Source organism: Oryzias latipes, chromosome 3 (genome assembly GCF_053564925.1).
Source record: "Oryzias latipes strain Hd-rR chromosome 3, Olatipes_Hd-rR_3.1".
Classification (NCBI taxonomy): Eukaryota; Metazoa; Chordata; class Actinopteri; order Beloniformes; family Adrianichthyidae; genus Oryzias; species Oryzias latipes.
The window spans coordinates 21,366,046-21,386,251 of NC_136239.1; the positions used below are offsets into that span (position 1 = coordinate 21,366,046).

At 36.9% G+C, this 20,206-nt stretch overlaps 1 protein-coding gene across 4 annotated transcripts in view; it reads left to right on the forward strand.

Annotated features, from left to right (window-relative positions):
- ankrd11 (ankyrin repeat domain 11) overlaps nt 1-20,206 on the forward strand; it is a 103,327-nt gene that overhangs the window by 73,072 nt on the left and 10,049 nt on the right. For 3 of the 4 annotated variants that reach the window (XM_023953418.2, XM_011490010.4, XM_011490002.4), the window contains 6 exons: nt 3,957-4,102; nt 7,446-7,578; nt 15,385-15,558; nt 16,489-16,689; nt 16,770-16,912; nt 20,022-20,169. In XM_023953418.2, coding sequence (XP_023809186.1) covers nt 4,016-4,102; nt 7,446-7,578; nt 15,385-15,558; nt 16,489-16,689; nt 16,770-16,912; nt 20,022-20,169 — 886 coding nt within the window. In that variant the 5' untranslated portion in view covers nt 3,957-4,015. Of the gene's footprint in view, nt 1-3,956; nt 4,103-5,542; nt 5,635-7,445; nt 7,579-15,384; nt 15,559-16,488; nt 16,690-16,769; nt 16,913-20,021; nt 20,170-20,206 lie in introns of those variants that run through there. The other variant, XM_078944398.1, reaches the window with a different exon arrangement.

Consider the following 20,206-nt stretch of genomic DNA (forward strand, 5'->3'; position numbering starts at 1 on the left):
CAAAGGTCAGAAACTGATTGGAACTTTGTCGCTTGACATTGATATGCAGAAGGACTCTTTTATCAATAGGCTCTCTCTCTTCAGAGCTCTCTGGCTAGCTTATCTGATAGGCCTGCATCTGTCTCATCCTTCAGTTGCCAGGCAACAGGCTTTTATATGTGTGTGCGTATGTGCTTGCACGTTGCTGTGACAATGTCGGACTTTTGCCTTTAAGAGAGGAGAGAGATGTTGGAAATAGAGAGAAAAGCAGATGAGAAAGGAGGACTCAGAGAAGCAAAGAAATGAGAATGAGTCAGATTACCAATGAAGCTCAGAGTGGAGGACAGAACCAAAAAAAAACACTAGATCTCCTATTGCCTTTGCTACAGCTCAGGTTTTTATATATGTATTTATACGTATATATAAAAAGAGAGAGAGAGAGATGTTTATTTACAGGCCTATCACTGTCTTAGCGAGGTCACTAGCAAAGACGGCGTGATTTACAAGACTGGCAGGCAAGCGTGCAGCAAGCCATAAGCTGTTATTGGATGGAACAGTGAGATATAAAGGAAAGCGAAAAGTGGGTGTGCTTGGAATAGAAAATCATTAAAAGTGATTGGATTTTCTCCCTCACCCCACTCCTATAGTATTTGAAAAATGTATGTACACTTTTCAATAATGTAAAAAGTGTCTTTCTGCTGCACTTTTAATGTAGTGTACATTGAGTTTCCTGCATGTAACATTGTTGATTTTTTTTTCTCCATTGAAATTTTTGAAAAAAGCAAAAATACACAAAATTAATATTTTGTTATACATATTTTTTATTTTTACAGTGATGTATATCTTTTCAAAACATATATTTTTGTAAAGAGTTTGTGTAAGTATATCACATAGGTATTTTCCTTTAACGGTTTCTTTTTGGTCCTTTTTGCTCTAAACAATTTTTCTTTCCTTTTATGTATTATCAAACTGATGTTCACTGATGTGTCAGGTCTCTTTTGCTCCACACAGTTTTATAATGAAGTGAATGGTCCAGGTCAGGGACTGCGCAGCCAAGCTAGGCTTTGGTTGCCAGGATACAGCAGCTGAGCCAGGCTGGCTTTATTTGCACACCAAACAGACCAACTAGTGCCGCTGTTGTCATTCTATAGATGCTTTTCCAGCATAGCATGTCAATGGACTGCAGGGTAAATATAGGCAAAAAGTTGTTCTTTATGATTTGATGTGGTAACCAGAAGATTTTGTTAAAAAAAGTTAAAAAAGCAGCACTAGGTTAGACATTATAAGCTTTCTCATTTTATCTCTTATCTCATGTTAGAGCACCATAGTAGCATTACCCATATTGAAATGCACGTTGTGCAGTGCAAAGATGCTTGACCTACATATATTTCTCTACTTATGACATAAATACAGCTTCAGAAAAATATGTTAACAGCTCAGAAATTGAAGTTTCCATACTGACAGACAGGCCTCTGTACATTCTGATTGATTGTGCAATATCTAGCCATGTAACACTGGAACAGGCTTTCAGAAAAACATGCCCATCCCTGTGTGCCACTGCTATGTTGTTCAGCTGTCAGTGTGGACATTTTGAGGTGTGTTTTATGTTTATAGTGACCTTTTATTGAATCAGAACTGATGTGAAGATGAAACAAACTCCTACTTTTCCTTAATGTTGATACGCATTTACACATGCACTAGGGCTGTACAATGAGGAAAACTTGTGATATGCAATATTAGTAATCAATATTGCGATGAAGACATAACTTGCAATGTTTGAACACATGGCAAAACATTCAAAAACATAATTTCCATTTCACTGCAGTTTAATTTAAATAAAAGTCAACGTACCCTAAATTATACCCCAAATGAAACTAGTCTACATGGAAGGTGAGCATCTAACATAAAAGGGCTTCATCTGGTTGGTCAAATGCATAAATGGATTCATCTGATTCGCTAAATACTTCAAGCTGCCATAAGATTGTTTTAGCACATTTAAAGGAACCATTTATTATTAATATTTTCGCCTGTCTTTTGCGATATGCCTATTGCACAGCTTGATATCGCGATGACAATAAATTTGTGATTTATTGTGCAGGCCTAACATGCACCATTGTTTTTCTGTAAGTAAACCCACTACATAGTATATTTTATTGATTTAATTTTTCTGGAACTGCAAGAGAAGAAAAATATCAATCTAACATCTAAGGTTTTGTTTCAACTAGTCTTGAGGCCACCAGACTCTGAAGCTACACTAGTGATGTATTCATGTCTCTCCATGTGAAAAAATAAAAATCACTTAAATGTAATCAGATTAAGGTATATATATGCCCTTTTTCTTACTTACTTCTTTATCTTGCTTTTTCTTCCATTTCATTTTGAATGGAAAAAATGTTCATTTTGCACTGTATAATGTGGCTGCATCTAAGTCATTCAAATGTAACCACTTAAAATATATTTATATTTTGGCTTTTCAACTTGGAATGATTTAAAACTGTGAAGAACCTGGATTTTTGAATGTCACTATGTTATTATGAATCCACACAGCAGCATAGCGATCTGTTTACCTCTGCACACATAAATGTCAAAACAGCAATAATTTGAAAATCCTACAAAAGTCTGTATGATTGGCAGCATTGCAATAGTAGCTGTGTTTAGAGAGTATTGCATATTTTTGAATGTTTTTTGTTTTGTTGATAATAATCCAAAGATTTTACACATTTGTGTTAACATAAACAAGTGTGAAAAAAATCACTGGAAGTATAAAAAACCACACTGAATGTCAGCAGTGCATTTTACGTCTCCTGACAGGGATTGAGTTGCAGAGGGAATGTTATCTGTGGCTTTTTTCTGCATGCATCCCTGTCACTACCAGCATGCAAACAAGGTTTCCTGTTTTTCACAAATCAGCAAACTGCTACATTACTCTAACCGTCCATCCTAGTAATCCAAAAATAGTACAGGGATTATTTTTCTGAAAGCTAAACTGACCTAGTTTCAGGAATGTGTCTTTGTTCCTGCAAGTTATTTACTGCAGAGAAGCTGACCTTCCTATCACATTGTTTTTGTGAGGAGTGGGAGTTAAATCTTGAATGCCTCCTGCCACCAAAGTGGGATTAAGAATTTATCAGGCAACAAAGGAAAAGGCACAGTTGTTTGCTTTTGACTTTCTTACCAGAAAATTGTAACACAGCCACAACAGTGGCCCACTATACTTGTGTGCTGATCTGGTTGGCTTGCCGACTGTCTTGGAGTGACTGGCTTGCCTGGAAGGATATAAATAGCAGTCTTTGAATGGGATAAGTGCAGAGTGGAGGGCATGAGGATGGGGGGGGGGGGGGGGGGATGTGGCGCCAGGCAAGATGGGAGTGCCAATGTTTTAGTGAAGAGAGGGGAAAAAAATGCCTCATCTGTTCCCTCATTCAATAACATGGATGGCCTTACATTGATTCACTCACAAGAAAATGGACTTAACGGATACATTTGATGGATCAAATTTATCATTTGTAATCATGTAGGGTAAAGTGCTGTTTTTTGTTGTGCCTCTAAAAGTTGAACAGAAAACAATCCAAAACACTGTTTTGGATTTTGCTTAGACATGCTAATCATGTCCCTGGAAACACTTGCTGTCACTGCTGAGTTTGCCATGTTTCAGTCATACTAGTTATGCAACATTTTACATTCACTTCCCTGAGCTCATCTTTGCCTGCACAAATATGCTTCTGTGTCCAGACATTTTTATTTCAATTTCTTTATATTTCAGACAAGCTCACGTTACCTAATGATTGAGTCACACATAAGAAAATTTTTCACCATCCGTAGCACAATCTTTCCTCTATAAAATGTTTCCCTGTAATGGCTAAAATGCTCGATCTGCTACTAATGGTTGAATTGTTTGGTAGGGTGAAAAGAGGCTTTTTATGTGATTGATATAACGCTAAGGAGCTCATCTCCCCAACCCTTTTTTTCTTCTCTAGACTGTTGATGACGATGCAATGGCAGCGTGAATGAAGTTTGGCGTGGGGAGAACTGAACGATGCCCAAAGGTGGGGGTTCCAAAACCCCCCAACTGGACCACTTCCCACTCAACACCGACATGGTGGAAAAACAGGGTGGGAAAAAGGTAAGACAGAGAAATGCGCCATCTCTGAAAGCTTCCTTAACCTCTTAAGACTAAAGGCCCGTACACACCGGGACGAATATTCGCCAGGCGTTATTCGCCAGCGTTTTTCGCCACGTTTTTTGTGTTCACACCCAGGCGATTTTCGCTGACGATGAGTGGAGTGAACATGCAATTTCATTCCCTGACATTAGATGGTGCTTAATGTAAAACAGAAATACTCCTGTACACAAGGTGGCGCTGCGCAACTTTACGCTTCTTAAAGTCGCTTTTCACTCAGAAGAAGAGAGCAAGTATTCACGCGCTTCTCCGAATAATACAAAGAAAACATGAATATTTCAAGCACCAGTAACTCCAACTGGTGCTTGGTTCGGGGATATTTTAGAATGTCCGTCATTATTGCTTCGCGGCTGTGTAGACGCAACTTGGCGTCTATCTTCTTCGCTGGTATGTGTGCTCAGCAAGGCAGTTTTGTGTTTGAGCGCCCCCAAGTTGTGTTTTACTGTAACTTCAGAAGCTCCAGACACGTGAGCAAAAGCGCCGTTCTCATTGGTCGAGTAGATTTCGACGCGACGCGTCGAAAAAAAAAACGAACCCGAGGCGTTTTTTTTTTTTTTTTTGACGCTTTAACGCCTGGCGTTTTTTCGCGTCGGTATGCACACTCTCGTTGGTGCCCTTTGTTTAGTCACGAGGCGTTAAACGTCGGCGAAAATCGCCGGCGAAATTCGTCCCGGTGTGAACAGGCCTTTACCAATTGAATTGAATTCAATGTTACTTACATAGCCCAATAGTTACAGCAATAGTCGTGTCAATGGACTTCATGGCGGTGATTGTGTCATAAACATGAATCATGAAGAACATTAAGTCATAGAATTCAATAGCTGATTGCTAAACTAAACTAAACTGGGCATCCCTGCCCTTAGACTTTCCTTTGCAGAAAGGAAAAATTCCAAAACAGATTCCGGGAAAAAAGAGGAAACCTCAGGGGTGTCCACATGAAGCAGTCCCGCCCAAAACTCAGAAGGAAATTTGTTATGAACTACTGTGCTCTGCAGAAACTATGTTCTAGAAAACGACCCAGTTTTTTTTTTTTTTTTTGGCTGAAAAAACAACAGAATCATAATCAAAAGACTTCTGGGAACGCTTTTAAAATGTAAAAAAAGATCTACTGATTGAAGTGGGACTTTAATAAATGTGATGCTTCTTTCAATCAAAACTAAATATATTTCAAACTGAGGTAAATAAAAGCATATTACCAACGTTTTCTGAACATTTTGGAATAGTTTAAAAAATGTCATCACAGAGAGAACAGTGATGTAAAATAGTAGGTGTGAATGAGATTTCTCTGTTTTTAAAAAGGACATTAGGGAGGGGCTCAGAGCAAAACACATGATTTGGCGCAGCTTGATGATGTCACGTAGCAGCAGCATGCACAAGCAGAGGGGTAGTGCGCTTGCAGGCGTGGGTTTACAGCAGTCTGCAAAGGATTGCATCAGACTGTGGCATAGAGGAAGCGAGGAAATGAGACTCGAGGGGTGAGAAATACAGATAGACGAGCAGTCATTGCTAGGATACAATCATCTGAAGAAAGAATGTATGTAGCATGAAAGGCTGATAAAGAAACATGCGTTATCAAACTTTATTTTCAATAAAAATTGTAATAACTTCTGAGAAATAATGTGCTGATTCATCTATACTAATTTCATTTCTTTCAAAGTAGTGTAGTACATGACTTACCTTTGTTCAATTCTGGTTTTGCTTAGATTTTTCTGGCATGGTGCTTTTCAAACATGAGCTTTGTGTAGTTAGGTGCAGACAGCGCACATGATGAGAGGCTGGGAGAGTTATCGACTCACAGTAGCTGACACTGTTTGTCTCTACTGTACCATGACATCATAGTCTTATGACTGGGGCAGGGCGGGGGGGAGGGGTTCACAGAGGTAGTAACACATAATAGAAAGTTCACCCTGAGAATAGAAATGAACAGTAGAAGAACAGTCGTGTGACAAATGAGTAAAATAAAGTGCGTGCATGTGTAGTACATTTGGTCAGTTAATGTTTCTCTGTTGCTATCATTGTATTTTGCTTTGGGGAAAAAAAAAAGCAACTGTAATTTGAGTGCTACAACATTAAATGTTTTGTCAACTTAAACTTTGGTTGAAAGTGACGTGCAAAGGCCGAATTAAATAATTGAATTTCTTTTTTGTATTAGGGCCAATAGAAAAACGTAATTTAAGCAGCTAGTACTGCTATTTGTAAAAATGTTGCTTCATCAATGGGAGTGAAACGATTTGTTTTGATTGTACGATTGTTGATGTGAATGCGACTGTGAACGATCTGTTTCACTGATTTGAAGTCAATCCAGAACATCTTTAGCCAAAAATCCAACCAGTGTGATCAATATATCCCAAATTTATTGTTATTGCGACATTTAGCTGTGCAATATGCATATCGCAAAAGACGGAGAAAATTGCAATAAATGGTTACTTTAAATGTGCTAAAACAATCTTATGGCAGTATTCAAGTGTTTAACCAATCAGATGGAGCACTTTTATGTTGGATGTTCCCCTCCTATGTAGACTAGGGTTGACTCTTAATTAAATTAAAGTGTTTCAGTAAAATGGAAATTGTGTTTTTGGTTGTTTTGCTATTTGTTCATATATCACAAGTTATATTGTCATCGCAATATTGATCACTAATATCGCATATCGCAGCCCTAGACTCTGAGATAAATGGTGAACAGAGCAGAGGAAGTTTTCCAGATTCTTTGTATTTCTTGCAAGATAGTCAAGTGTAAATTTAATATTTATACAAGTAAACAAGAATTAACTGTAAATCCATTTAAATGGTCTCATAAAGTTCAGTTCACTGTTGTTTTTTAATGTGACAAAAATATAAAACGGAGCATTATTAGAACATTCTACCACACAGTATAGTCACGCTATTTCAAAATTCAGTGTGTTTCCACACATTGGACTGGAATGGTGGCTTGATCAGTTTTTGCTGCATCACGTGTATTGTCCACTGTGATGCACTTGGTCATTTTTGCATGAAAAAATAAATAAAATAAAATAAACCTACCATGCCTCAATGCAGATGGTATGTTCCAATATCGTTCTAGTTGATTTTTTTTTTTTCATTTTGAAACAATTTTATAACAGTTTAGTTCGATTCATAAACACTTAGCCTCAAACAGATCGATCAGGTTGGATCATAAAAATGGATATCGATTCATTGATTAAGTTGATCAATTGTTACACCCCTATTTAACAGCTACTAAAATCTGTATAGAAAAGACACTGGTCATTTCTGTGATGTTAATGTCTATTTTGTGTGTCTTGGACAGGATAAAGTGTTGTCTAATAAGACTCCCAAACTGGATCGCAGTGATGGGGTCAAAGAGATGAAAGAGAAAGCCCCCAAAAGGAAGCTGCCATTCACTACTGGAGCAAATGGAGACCAGAAAGATTCCGACTCAGGTAGGAACACTTTAAAATGTATCTTAACCATCTGATCTAAACACAAAGTTCACTTTGAAGTGGAAATAAATCACAGAGGAACCGGGGATTGGATGACAGGAAGTAGCTGTGTTTTGCAAAGGGGGGTTGAGCGTTGTAAGAAAAAGTGCTGCAAAATATGTCCTCAAAAAGTTTTTAACTTGTTTCGGAGTACAAAAATGATAATTAGGTAATCTGGAAACTTCACTGTGTACAGACCTGACGTTTCTAATAACTTTCTCAAAGTTATTAGAAAGTTTGTTCTTGTTTGACTGAAAGTTTAGAACTTGTCTGAATTTTTGTTAGGGGTGCTTGTTGATGACATTTCCTGTCAGAGGTTTTCTGAAAATATTCATTATTTGTATTTCAAGACTCCTACTTTGCATCATATTCATCTACCACTCCTTCAAAAAGGCTTTAACACCAGTAGGGATGAAAATGTTGAAAACATTTTCTTGCATTTTTATTTTATTTTTTTTATAATGTTAGACATTAAATTTTTGAACATGTTGGTGTTTGATTAAGTACATCGTGCCTTAACGGTATTATTAAATGTCAGCGTCGTTTCCACGTGTTATCTTGGACTGCTGTTGGCTAATTGAGACTGGCTCTCTACAACTTCAAACTACTAAATCTACTTTAAAACATGTAAAAGCCTCTATATGTACATGCAGAAATGGCAGAAATTCTGCTAAACTCAGAACATATGCTTAAAATTAAAGAACTTTGTTAGTCATGTGTTTACATGGTTGCCTAGTAGTACTTGTCTAATGGTCACGTAAAGGAATGACAGAAGTGACTCAGAAGACTTAAAAGTATGAGCAGCTACATCATCATTTTTACTTATTTCAGGCTTTTTGGGATTTGAAAATGCTTTATAAAGTGCATGACAGTCAAGGTTTTTTTTTGTTCTTTTTTTAAAGCTTGAGTTTTTCTCCCTTTCTCTTTCTCTCTTTTAAACTGAAGACATTTTTTAAGAGAAGAAGCCATACAGGTCAATTAGCATGCTGAAAACTTTTGCATTGACCATGCCAAATTTTTGCGACCATCACATTTTTTTAAGTGACTGTTAACAGGATAATCCTTTATCCGATTTTGCTTAGTTACATGCACACTCGAAGTTGGATAACTCGGAATAATCTGATGTTTTAGTCTTATCTGATTCCTTCTTGAAAAGCTTATATACTTAGTAATTCAACTGTCAAACTTCCTGTTTTTGTGGTTATGTAAAGTATATGTTTTGGAATCTAAAAAGCGTTCAAGTTGATGGATTTTTTATTTGTAGTTCCTATTCGACATACAGAACACTGAAGAATCTTTTTGCACTTTTGTCTAGCAACTTTTGGTTTGACTCGTTTTATCATAAATTTATATGAACTTTTGTGCTCAAAGACCAAAGTACAAATGACTTTGGCTGCTCTGATTGTTCTCATTTTATATCCAAACACGGAGCACTCGGGTTTGCTTCCATTAGTGGGCCACTCCATAGTTCCCCACACCAAAAAAATGGCACGGTTCTACTAAAGGTAAAACTTCAAATCAACGCGCGACAAAACATTGTGATCCGTTGGTTCCATATATAGCTTTGTGTTATTGGCATAGGTGAGCTGTGAAATTCTCTTGCATTTAAGAAAATGAGTTAACAGCCACCTACTGTACCGGCTAGTGTAACTTTGCCTGGGCGCGAAAAGTAAAGGAGGATTTTGAACGCTGCCAGAAGTGGCAAACAATCAGCTTCCTATCATGTTTATGATGCAGTTTGGTACAGATGGTGTGCTGTGAGTGGACCATAAGGCCTCCTCTGTTATTTGTTGGTTGTTCAAGGCAGATTGCTCCTTTTTTAAGTGTAATTGGGGGGGGGGACACACACACACACAACACATCTCCATCCCACCTCCCTATGTGCATTTCACGGTGACCCATTCATTATTCACTACAACGTTGCTGAACTAAGGGGACATATCCGTAAAACTCCTCTCAGCCTGAACATGTAATGTAATATGTAAAGTCTGATGCCCAAAAGCATAAAAGGCTAATAACAGCCAGTATGTGTGTTTGCTTAAGTTTGTAGCACACTGATACTTCATATTATTGAACCACAGTTGTAGCTTGTTTTCTGGTGCGTCATTATCAAAACCTTCATGCCTGCGAGCAACGATCTGCAGTCTGGATTACTTTAAGGGGGAGTAAATATGAATAAAATATTAGGTTTGCACACTTAATTGTGGAGACCTGAGTGTCAGCTCCTTTCTAAAAAGAAAATGCAGATCAAATCTGAAGCCAGATCAGGGGACTTCATTCATGCCTGTGTTCTGTAGCCTAGTTAAACTGTGAGATTATTTTGTGGCAAGTCTTTTTGGAGTACTTGATCACGCACCACAGCTGCACATGCAGCCCAACATGCAAATGCACAAGCAAATATTGTTTACAATTTAAAATCTTAGTTGTATTTAAGGGTAAATTAGCAAACAACCTTGAAATCAATGTAAATATTGCATGGGCAAACTGGGTTATTTTAATTTTTGTAAAATATTCTCTTGCAATTGTAAACTCAAAGCATGAAAATAAATGAGAAATTCAGATTAATAATTGAAATTAATATTTATGCTTCTAGCATTTTCTCACAGTTCCTAGTCACAGCATCATTTGTCACCATAGCGTCATTCAGACGTAACGCCTTTCCATCTTACTCTTTAAAGTGCAGCATTCTACCCCTGATTCGTCTCTGAGACTACATCTTGATGCAGATCAGAGACAGACTGAAATGTTAAGGGGATTTAGACTCCTTTTCCCCAGGAATAAGCAGCTGTTAGCTTGTTAATGTTGCTTATCTTAATAACTCATGTACCAACTGTTGTCAAGTTAACTCTTTCATAATAGAGGCTGTTAATGTGGATGAGGATGAGGTTATTCGAACAGGTCTGTTAACAAACAGGTCATTATTCATTCTTAGACTACAACAAGCCTTTACTATAATTTGGCACTACAGACAAGAAGGAATTCTGTGATACAAATGTTCATACTTACAGTAGACCAGGATGTTTGTTTATACATTTTTTAAGTTTTCTGAAACAAAGATTTTTGATGTTCAGACACGTCTGAAATGTATCTCTGTATGCAATGAACACATTTTAGACACCTGTGAAAAAAAAAAATCTCTAATGTTGTATTCAGACTGGACACACTTGGTTCGCTTAAAGTGAACCAGAGGTCGTTTTTCCCGATAATCCGGAACAAATTTTCAGTCGGAATAGACCCGAGTGGACCAGGAACCGCTCTCGGAACCATCTTTGGAGGTGGTCTCGGTTTATTTCCAATCGGACTGAGCTTCGGTTTGCTCTGAGATTTTTCAGTCTGAATACAATCCGTTCCCGGAACGGAACAACTGAACCAAATCGGCCACCGTAGCCTACATTAACAAAGTAGGAATGTAGCAACAAATGCGTCGCGGGCAAATGTAAAGCAAGCAATGATTGTCATGTTGTTAGAATGTTTATTTTAACACAGCGGAAAGCAGTTCTTATATGGTTTTCTATGTATTCTTACGCCGCATGCGCAGAAAGGCTCTGCTGTGACGTCACCCTAAAATCTACCTTGTAGTTCCTTACGAATTCTCTTAAAAGCTTGCCATAACACCACATCAATGAGACAAATCATTGAAATGTGATCAGATGATGAATGGAGGCTCATCAAAACAATTTTTAACATGATACACATTGCTTCTTACTGCTTTCCCGACAATCTATATGTCTTAAACAGTTATTAGTGTACCTTCTTAGCTGTCATCTTGTCAGTAGCCACCCTGCAGGATGCCTCCACTGGGTCATATAAGCAGGTTAAATGTGTTAAGCCTGACCTTGATACAGATGTTCAAAATTTGGGAGCAAAATATAAAGTTGGAACGAATTAAAAGCCGACCTGGGCTTTTAATTCGTTCCATAATCCATCATTTCTGCCTTTAATTGCTTTGCCCCGCCTTCCTAATTCTTGACCAATCAGTGAATAGATCCTTAGTCACGTGGTTTTGTTTACAAGCTTTAGTCTGGACCAGGAAAGTCCCCTTAACGGCAGTTGGAATACAGACCAAACGAACTGGGTCCAGACCAAACACTTTTCTTTGTCTAAATACACACTAAAACATGCCGTTAAGGCTTCTTTAAGTTACGTTAGGCAACATTTATGGCACCCTAAGCACAAGACATTTCATTCAGACTCAAACTGGTTACCCACATCTGGTTCGACTGGTTGAAGTGGTTATTCTTGTTGAAGTGCTGTAAACTGGTTTAAGGAGACAGTTTTTTTTTTATTTAGCATTTGCTCACAGTGTAGTATTGTCTGCCTGCCAAAAACATTTGTGTTTGAGGTGTTCCCTTTGCTCGGGTACGCGGTCCACTAAGGGGTGTGACTTGCTCGCTTTCTTATCTATCACCCTTTTCTCTGTCTTGCTGGTCGAGTTTCAATGAACAAGAAGAGAATGGTTTCAACTGTCTTTAAACTGAGCAGTATCATTTTACTTGTGGACACAAAAACTGTATTACTCAACAGCTTTCATCAAAGAGTCAGATAGAATAGAAAAAAAGCATTTTAGTTGCACTAATGTCTAAAGCAGTTATTCACACGCAACATGCAGTTTTGATTTTAGATTCTTTTTTACCTCTCAAAGGGAAAATAAAATAAAATCCTTATGAAAAGCGTGTCGGTTTTTATTGTAACTCTTCCAAAAGAGGCTCTGACTTTAATGTTGGCAATTTTTTTTCTCCACATGGACACATTAGGGTAATGAATGCTTTACTTGCCCAGGTTGCAATGCATGGAAATGCTAGCTTAGCACTTTGTCTGTTTGGTAGCTGAAAAAAAAAAAGTCTCGAGTGCTTTTGTGGTTCCTGCTGTCTTAACGACAGGAATGTCTTTAAATGGCAAATGCTTTGGAGAATGTGAGAATGTATCAAAAAAAAAGGGGGTGGTGGGCACATTAGCCGTAAGTGTTCACAGATGTTACTGAAAGTTCATCAGCTCTGTATACACATGTGGAAAAACATTTTCCTGGCCTGATTGCAGACACAGGGAGCACGAGGCTCAGTGTTTCCTCCTGGCTAATTTACTTGTTTGTGGCCTTGAGCATTAGAGTCAATGGCTTGCCTATTTCCTGCTCTGAGGGTGTATCTGTACACGCACTTTAAATGTTCTGCTTATCATTTTTCCATTTCTTTCTTTTTTTGTGTTGTAGGTATCTGCATTGCAGTGAAAATTTACTGTTGGTTTAATGTGGTCAAGTGATGCAGTTATATGTAACCGCACTGTGTGGTTGATCAGATTGTGTGTTGCCACTGAAAATAATGAAGTGTCTTTGTGGAACAGTTGTCTTTTTCCAATAGCTTCACGTCTGTTTTAGTCCTGTTGAGCAATGGTGACCTTGGCCAGGCTATGTAGAACTGAAATATATACCTTTTATTCCATAACAGCTACATGGCTGCCAAGTCACACCCTCATTCCTCTCTCCATACAGTTCAGGTTGATTGATTTGAACACAGGCAGACATAAATACTCCCTGTTGGCTCCTCCTTTCATCAGAGGCAGCTTAGAAACAGCGCTAGAGCCACACACTAGTAACAATAAACTTTAACACTAAGCTGCATTTGTGGTATGTTGACAAAGACTACTAATTAGGTAGATTTTTTTTCTTATTCACTATTATTAAGTAAATGTATATAACATTTGAATTAATTGCAGCAATAATAAATTATTTTTGTTTGCAGTGTGAATGTCAAGGGTAGTAACTTAGGGTTATGTTTTAGACATGTTTTACACAGTTTAATGATGCACTTTCTGATGGAAAAAAGAGGGCTCAGTTTGAATGACTAGAAATCTTTACATGTAAACTTGTGACATAAAATAGATGATTTCTGTAGTTTGACATTAGTACTCAGCTCTATAGTGGCCTCGACTGCAGGTAGGATTAAGTGCTTCTTGGGTGTCACCTGGAGTGACTCTTGACCACATTGCACCATCTATATGTGCAATGTGGACTCCTTTATAAAGGCCAGTCTTGTTTTCCAGTTCAGTTTCACCAGAAGCAACTATTTACTCTGTCTCACTGAAGACAATCAGGATGCTGCCTCAACCATTAGGTCACAACTGAACAATGTGACCATTCACAGAAACCTGGAAGCACTATGGTTAGAAATTTAGGTTAAACTGACAGGAAGTTCTACTGCAACAGATCTTTGGTATGTAGGTTTGAAAACCCAGGCTCAAGACTCAGTCTGACCATCATGTTTTTTGTGTTTTAAACATGTTCTTTAACATTTTTCTGATTATGAAGGACATATATTAAACAATTTTAAATTCTAAACTAAAACTTCACTTTTTAGAAAAGCTTTTAATTCTCAGTTGTTGGTGGCATCTTATTTTCTTTTAATTGTTTTATTGAATTCGTATCTGTCTATGTATTTTATTGCCTGTTGTAATTTCATGCTGTTACTTTTAAAAATTTTAATTTGCTCAATTTAAAAATTTCCCTTTATCTCTTTTATTGTAAGGCACTATAGAAATAAAGTTTTGTTCATTTGCTCATTCATTCATTCATTTATAAAAAAAAAATAGGCTCAAAATTGCATTTCTGAGTTTTTCTTCATTCAAATTGTCTTGAATCAGAAGCAGATGAAAAAATGCTGTTTGAGTGTATTTGTGACATAAAAAATACGATTGGCAGGCCACAAGCTCCCTGCCTCCTCCGCTCCATTCTGATGCATCCACTTATAGATGACTAGATCCATGTGTGTCTTCGTTTTCCTTGTCTGAGCTGGGGATTTGGCTCAAAACTGTGTTACTGGATAGCTCCAATATTTGCACTGGCAATGTTAGGTCGGGGTGTGAGGGGCTGTAAACTGGCGGGAAAGCCAAAAAACAGAGAACTCTCAGTAACAGAGAGAGTAAGAGAGGCGTGGTTGCTCTGCAGCAATCGTCCTGCCCACAACTTTCTAATAAACTCCTGCCGCTTTGCAGAAACTATGTCCTAGAAAACAACAATTTTTTGATTTTGACTAAAAACTGGCAAAATGAAAAGACTACTAGGAACGCTTTAAAATAGCTCAAGAGATGATCAGAATGGGTCTTTAAAAAATAAAAATAGACCTTAACTCAGAAAAAATAATTTGATGTCTGCCATTGTTATGTCAGGTGATCTTAAATTGGCTTTAGCTTAACAGTAAGCCCAGACATGGCAGCTGCAGCTTTCACCCAACAGAAGCAGTCACACTGGTTATTCACAGAGTGTGTTTCATACTATAGCAAAAGTGAAAATCATGCTGGAGGAAACAGTGAATAGTACTCTTACTTCAGGTAAATTTTGTTCATTTGAAAAGAAAAAGAAAAAAACAGCAAAAAATGTAATCCTATTATGGCAGTGCGCACATAGTTGAGACTCGTACCATGTTGAACACGGTTAACAAAGTATTAGTGTCTGTTAAGGAAATCCCTGTGGTGTGTTTTGATAGGAATGCTCCAGGGAGATCCCCTGTCATCCCTGGACACACAAATATCACCCTGTGTTTTTAAAGAACTCAATGATGCTCAAAGATTTGATTTAGAGATTTTTTTAAAGTTATTGTTTGTCTAAAGAATTAGCAGAAGAAACAATACTGACTACATTATTGAACATGAGTAATATGTTGTTTAATCACAAATGAAGCTTCTGTCTGTCTCCTCTTTTACAGACGGCAATAAGTGGAATGACATCAAAGTGTGATTTGTATTATTTTCTTTCTAATTGCTTCTCTTGTATTACAGAGAAACCAGGTCCAGAGAGGAAGCGTATTAAAAAGGAACCCACTAACACCCGGAAGGCGGGGTTGCCGTTTGGAATGGGGATGCCAGGGATCCGGGCCGGGTATCCCCTTTCTGAGCGGCAGCAGGTGGCCCTGCTTATGCAAATGACGGCTGAGGAGTCCGTTAACAGTCCAGGTGCGTGCTTATCATTTAGGCCACGTCTTCTCTGGATTTGAAGGGGACAGGAAAAGAGGATGAGAGGGCATTTTATATGTGGACGTAGTGTGAGGGATAGCATTAGTGGGGAGTTTAAAGTGAGTAATGAGGGGATGAGTCACAGGGATGTTTGTTTTTGGTGTTTAGTTGACATTAAGCAGGATGCCTAGGTTTTGCTCTAATCCAGCCGTAGCCTTCTTTTTGGCATAATTGTTCTCAAATTAATGGATTCAATCTTTTGTTACAGCTGTAATTTCAACACACTCAAACAGGAACAGTTATTGGTTCATGTGCTTTCCCTCAAATGCACTAAATGGAAGTGAAACTTACTTTCCACTTTGTTTTGAGTTATTCTGGTTTATTGTCATTTGAGGCAAATGTTAGCACACAGGCTAAAGCAAGACGCTTGCAGACATTCAAATAGTAAATATTTTCCATCTAAATCCCAATCATTCATCAAAATTTGTATTATTCTTTCAGAATTATTTAAGATATGTTTATTATTTTTAGACATGCGGTTCAACATTTATGTAAAAACCTTATAATAATTGTCAGAGTCAACATACCTGTTGCATGGACTGTTATAGTTTAAGATTATGTAGTTTTGTTTGCATGTTTTGTTTTTTTGTCTTCTTGTGTGTCAGTAGATATGAACACAGATTAAGTCAGAGCTTTAAATGTCAGTCAGGATCAACGGCCATACAAACTCAATAATGTAAATGTGATAACAGATTGCATTTCATCTAGCAAATGTGATGAGATGGTTCGATCAAGGCCTTTTGTTAATGAAGCATGACTGCCCCCTTCTGTCAGACAGCAGTAAAGCAACGACTCGGGAATTTAAACCAAAAAAGTTTCCCCAACTTTTGATTCTGTGTCAATATTTAAAACGACACATTCTTCTTCCAGATACAACACCAAAGCATCAGTCACAGTCCAGCCTAGGTCAGAAGGGAACGCCAAACTCTGCATCTAAAACCAAAGACAAAGTAAACAAGCGAAATGAGAGAGGAGAGACGCGATTGCACAGAGCAGCAATCCGTGGGGAGGTACGCCGCATCAAGGAGCTCATCAGTGAGGGAGCTGATGTGAATGTAAAGGACTTTGCAGGTGAGAGACGTGGAGTTTATAGAGTAGTATATTATCTTACATACTGTATACACCAATGATAAAGCAACCTTTGCATCTAGGCTGGACTGCATTGCACGAAGCATGCAACAGAGGGTATTATGAAGTGGCCAAGCAGCTGCTGGCAGCCGGTGCTGAAGTCAACACCAAGGGTCTGGATGATGACACTCCTCTGCATGATGCGTCCAACAATGGACATTTTAAGGTAATAACAAGACTTTTTGTCTAGATTTGATCAACAGAACTAACAAGGCACCAAATAGGAAAGTATTATGTAAATAGATTGTTTTACTACAGATATACGTATAATTGCAATGTCTAAATCAAATGGCTCCAGAAAATTAATATGGGATTTTTTTTGTTTGATTTTTAAGTAGTCAAAAACTGTGCTTGTTTATTCATTAGAGCTATTCCCAAATACAAAGTACATAAGTAACTTAAGTTATCAAACAGAAACCATTTCAGGCTACATTTTTTAGAAAATGAATCAGAAAAGATTAAAGCCTTCTCAACTAAACTCTTAACAAAAACCGGTAACACTTTATATTAAGATTCCTTAACAAGCTCTGTTAACACATTAACAAGCATTATAAATGAATTTATAGGGTGTTAGTAAGACATTTATTAGTACAATAAGTCTAATAAGGTTTATTAAATTACTTGGTTAACACATTTACAAGCATTATTATTAGGATGTTTTCAAGATGCTAATGATGCATTTACTGATATTATAGGTGCCTAACAAATGTGTCAGTGTTAATAAGCTTAATAAGATTTATTAACAACCTTTGTTAACAAATTAAGAAGTATTATTATTGTTTGGGGTTCTAGTAAGATATTTATTAGCATTGTAGACGCCTGACACAAGCCTAAGTGTTCATAAGCTTAATAAGTTTTATTAATTAACTTAACAAATTAATAGGCTTTATTAATGTGTCAGATGCTAGTAAGATATTTATTAGCATTATAGATGTCTTGCAAATACCTGAAAGTGTTAATAAGATTTATTAACATCTAAAGTCAGACCATTGTCTTCTAAATCCATATTACTAAACTGCTTATAAGCTTTACAAATGTATTAATTAACTCTGTTAATAGTTTATTAATTGTTTTGCAGCACCTCATCTAAAGTGTGGACGTTTTTTAGCACAAACAACCATAAAGCATAAAGATTGTAAAAAGAACTTTATGACATTAAAACAGACTAAACATACACAAATCGTTCTGTAAAAGATATATAATAATTTAATTCAGACAAATAAATTTTTAAAAAAAACATATATACTGGTGTTGGATGACTCTAGCATCATAGCTATAAGGATAAAGTATTAGCATCTATCCTGAGTGAAACATTCATTGCAAATCCCATCACCAGGAGACAATTCTCTGCATTCAATGCCAACTGCATTAAACCACTGTTGCCTTGCTTCAAAGTCTACTAGAAAGTTGCACAAGCCAGTCATTTTTGAAGAACGAAGACAATAAACCTACAGCAGCCATGCTAAAGCTAACACGCTAACCAATGAGTTATATCATATATATGATATAACTCATTGACGCTAACGACCGACCGGTACAGAATCAAAGATGGGCGGGGCTTTTTTCGTCACCTGTGTGAAAGCAAAGTCTAAGAGGCCATTCAATTGGCGGAAATCGAGCACGCCTGCTTTGCTGATGAGTTTGATTGACAGATTCATTAGCCAATGGTGACATTAGTTAACCTGCCCATCTTTGATTCATAGATGGGCAGGTTAGCGTGTTAGCTTTAGCATGGCTGCTGTAGGTTTATTGTCTTCGTTCTTCAAAAATGACTGGCTTGTGCAACTTTCTAGTAGACTTTGAAGCAAGGCAACAGTGGTTTAATGCAGTTGGCATTGAATGCAGAGAATTGTCTCCTGGTGATGGGATTTGCAATGAATGTTTCACTCAGGATAGATGCTAATACTTTATCCTTATAGCTATGATGCTAGAGTCATCCAACACCAGTATATATGTTTTTTTTAAAAATTTATTTGTCTGAATTAAATTATTATATATCTTTTACAGAACGATTTGTGTATGTTTAGTCTGTTTTAATGTCATAAAGTTCTTTTTACAATCTTTATGCTTTATGGTTGTTTGTGCTAAAAAACGTCCACACTTTAGATGAGGTGCTGCAAAACAATTAATAAACTATTAACAGAGTTAATTAATACATTTGTAAAGCTTATAAGCAGTTTAGTAATATGGATTTAGAAGACAATGGTCTGACTTTAGATGTTAATAAATCTTATTAACACTTTCAGGTATTTGCAAGACATCTATAATGCTAATAAATATCTTACCTGCATCTGACATATTAATAAAGCCTATTAATTTGTTAAGTTAGTTAATAAAACTTATTAAGCTTATGAACACTTCGGCTTGTGTCAGGCGTCTATAATGCTAATAAATATCTTACTAGAACCCCAAACAATAATAATACTTCTTAATTTGTTAACAAAGGTTGTTAATAAATCTTATTAAGCTTATTAACACTGACACATTTGTTAGGCACCTATAATATCAGTAAATGCATCATTAGCATCTTGAAAACATCCTAATAATAATGCTTGTAAATGTGTTAACTAAATAATTTAATAAACCTTATTAGACTTATTGTACTGATAAATGTCTTACTAACACCCTATAAATTCATTTATAATGCTTGTTAATGTGTTAACAGAGCTTGTTAAGGAATCTTAATATAAAGTGTTACCCAAAAACCTTACAAGGAACATCTCTCATTAAAAATCTCTTCATAGTGATAACAGATTACAAAAATGAAAAGCCCCACTACGAAGAAAACTGTGTTTTTGGAGTTTTTAACATGTTCGTGTGGCATTTTTCTGATGATGGATGATATTTAGGAAGATATTTAGATGAATGATATTTAGAAAATTTAGCTCAAAATTGCTTTAGGACTCAGATGAGGAAAACGAAGACGTACATGGATCTAGTTGTCTACCTGTGGATAAATCAGTATGAAGCAGAGCAAGAAGACTTTGGCCTGCTTATTTTCACAACTGAGAGCTTTTTCCAACTGTGAGATTTTATCTGCTTTTGATCTATCACTATTTGAGTGAAGAAATACCTATAAACGCAGTTTTAATCTTAAATTCTTTCATGCATCACGACAAAAATACTACCAGAACTTGATTTTCATTGGAGTGGGTCTTTCAACACAACCTTTAGTTGTTGACGGAGGAGTTTTATAGGTTTTCCTGACAGGAAAAAGCAATTTGTGCATATTATATGTGAATTTACCTTATTAATAAATATTTGATCCATTTCAGGTGGTTAAGCTACTTTTACGTTATGGAGGGGACCCACGACAAAGCAACAGGAGAGGTGAAACCCCACTAAAGGTTGCCAACTCTCCAACTATGCTGAATTTGTTGCTGGGGAAAGGCACTTACACCTCCAGTGAGGAGAGTTCAACAGGTTTGTCATTTAATCTCCTCTGATACCAAATTACATT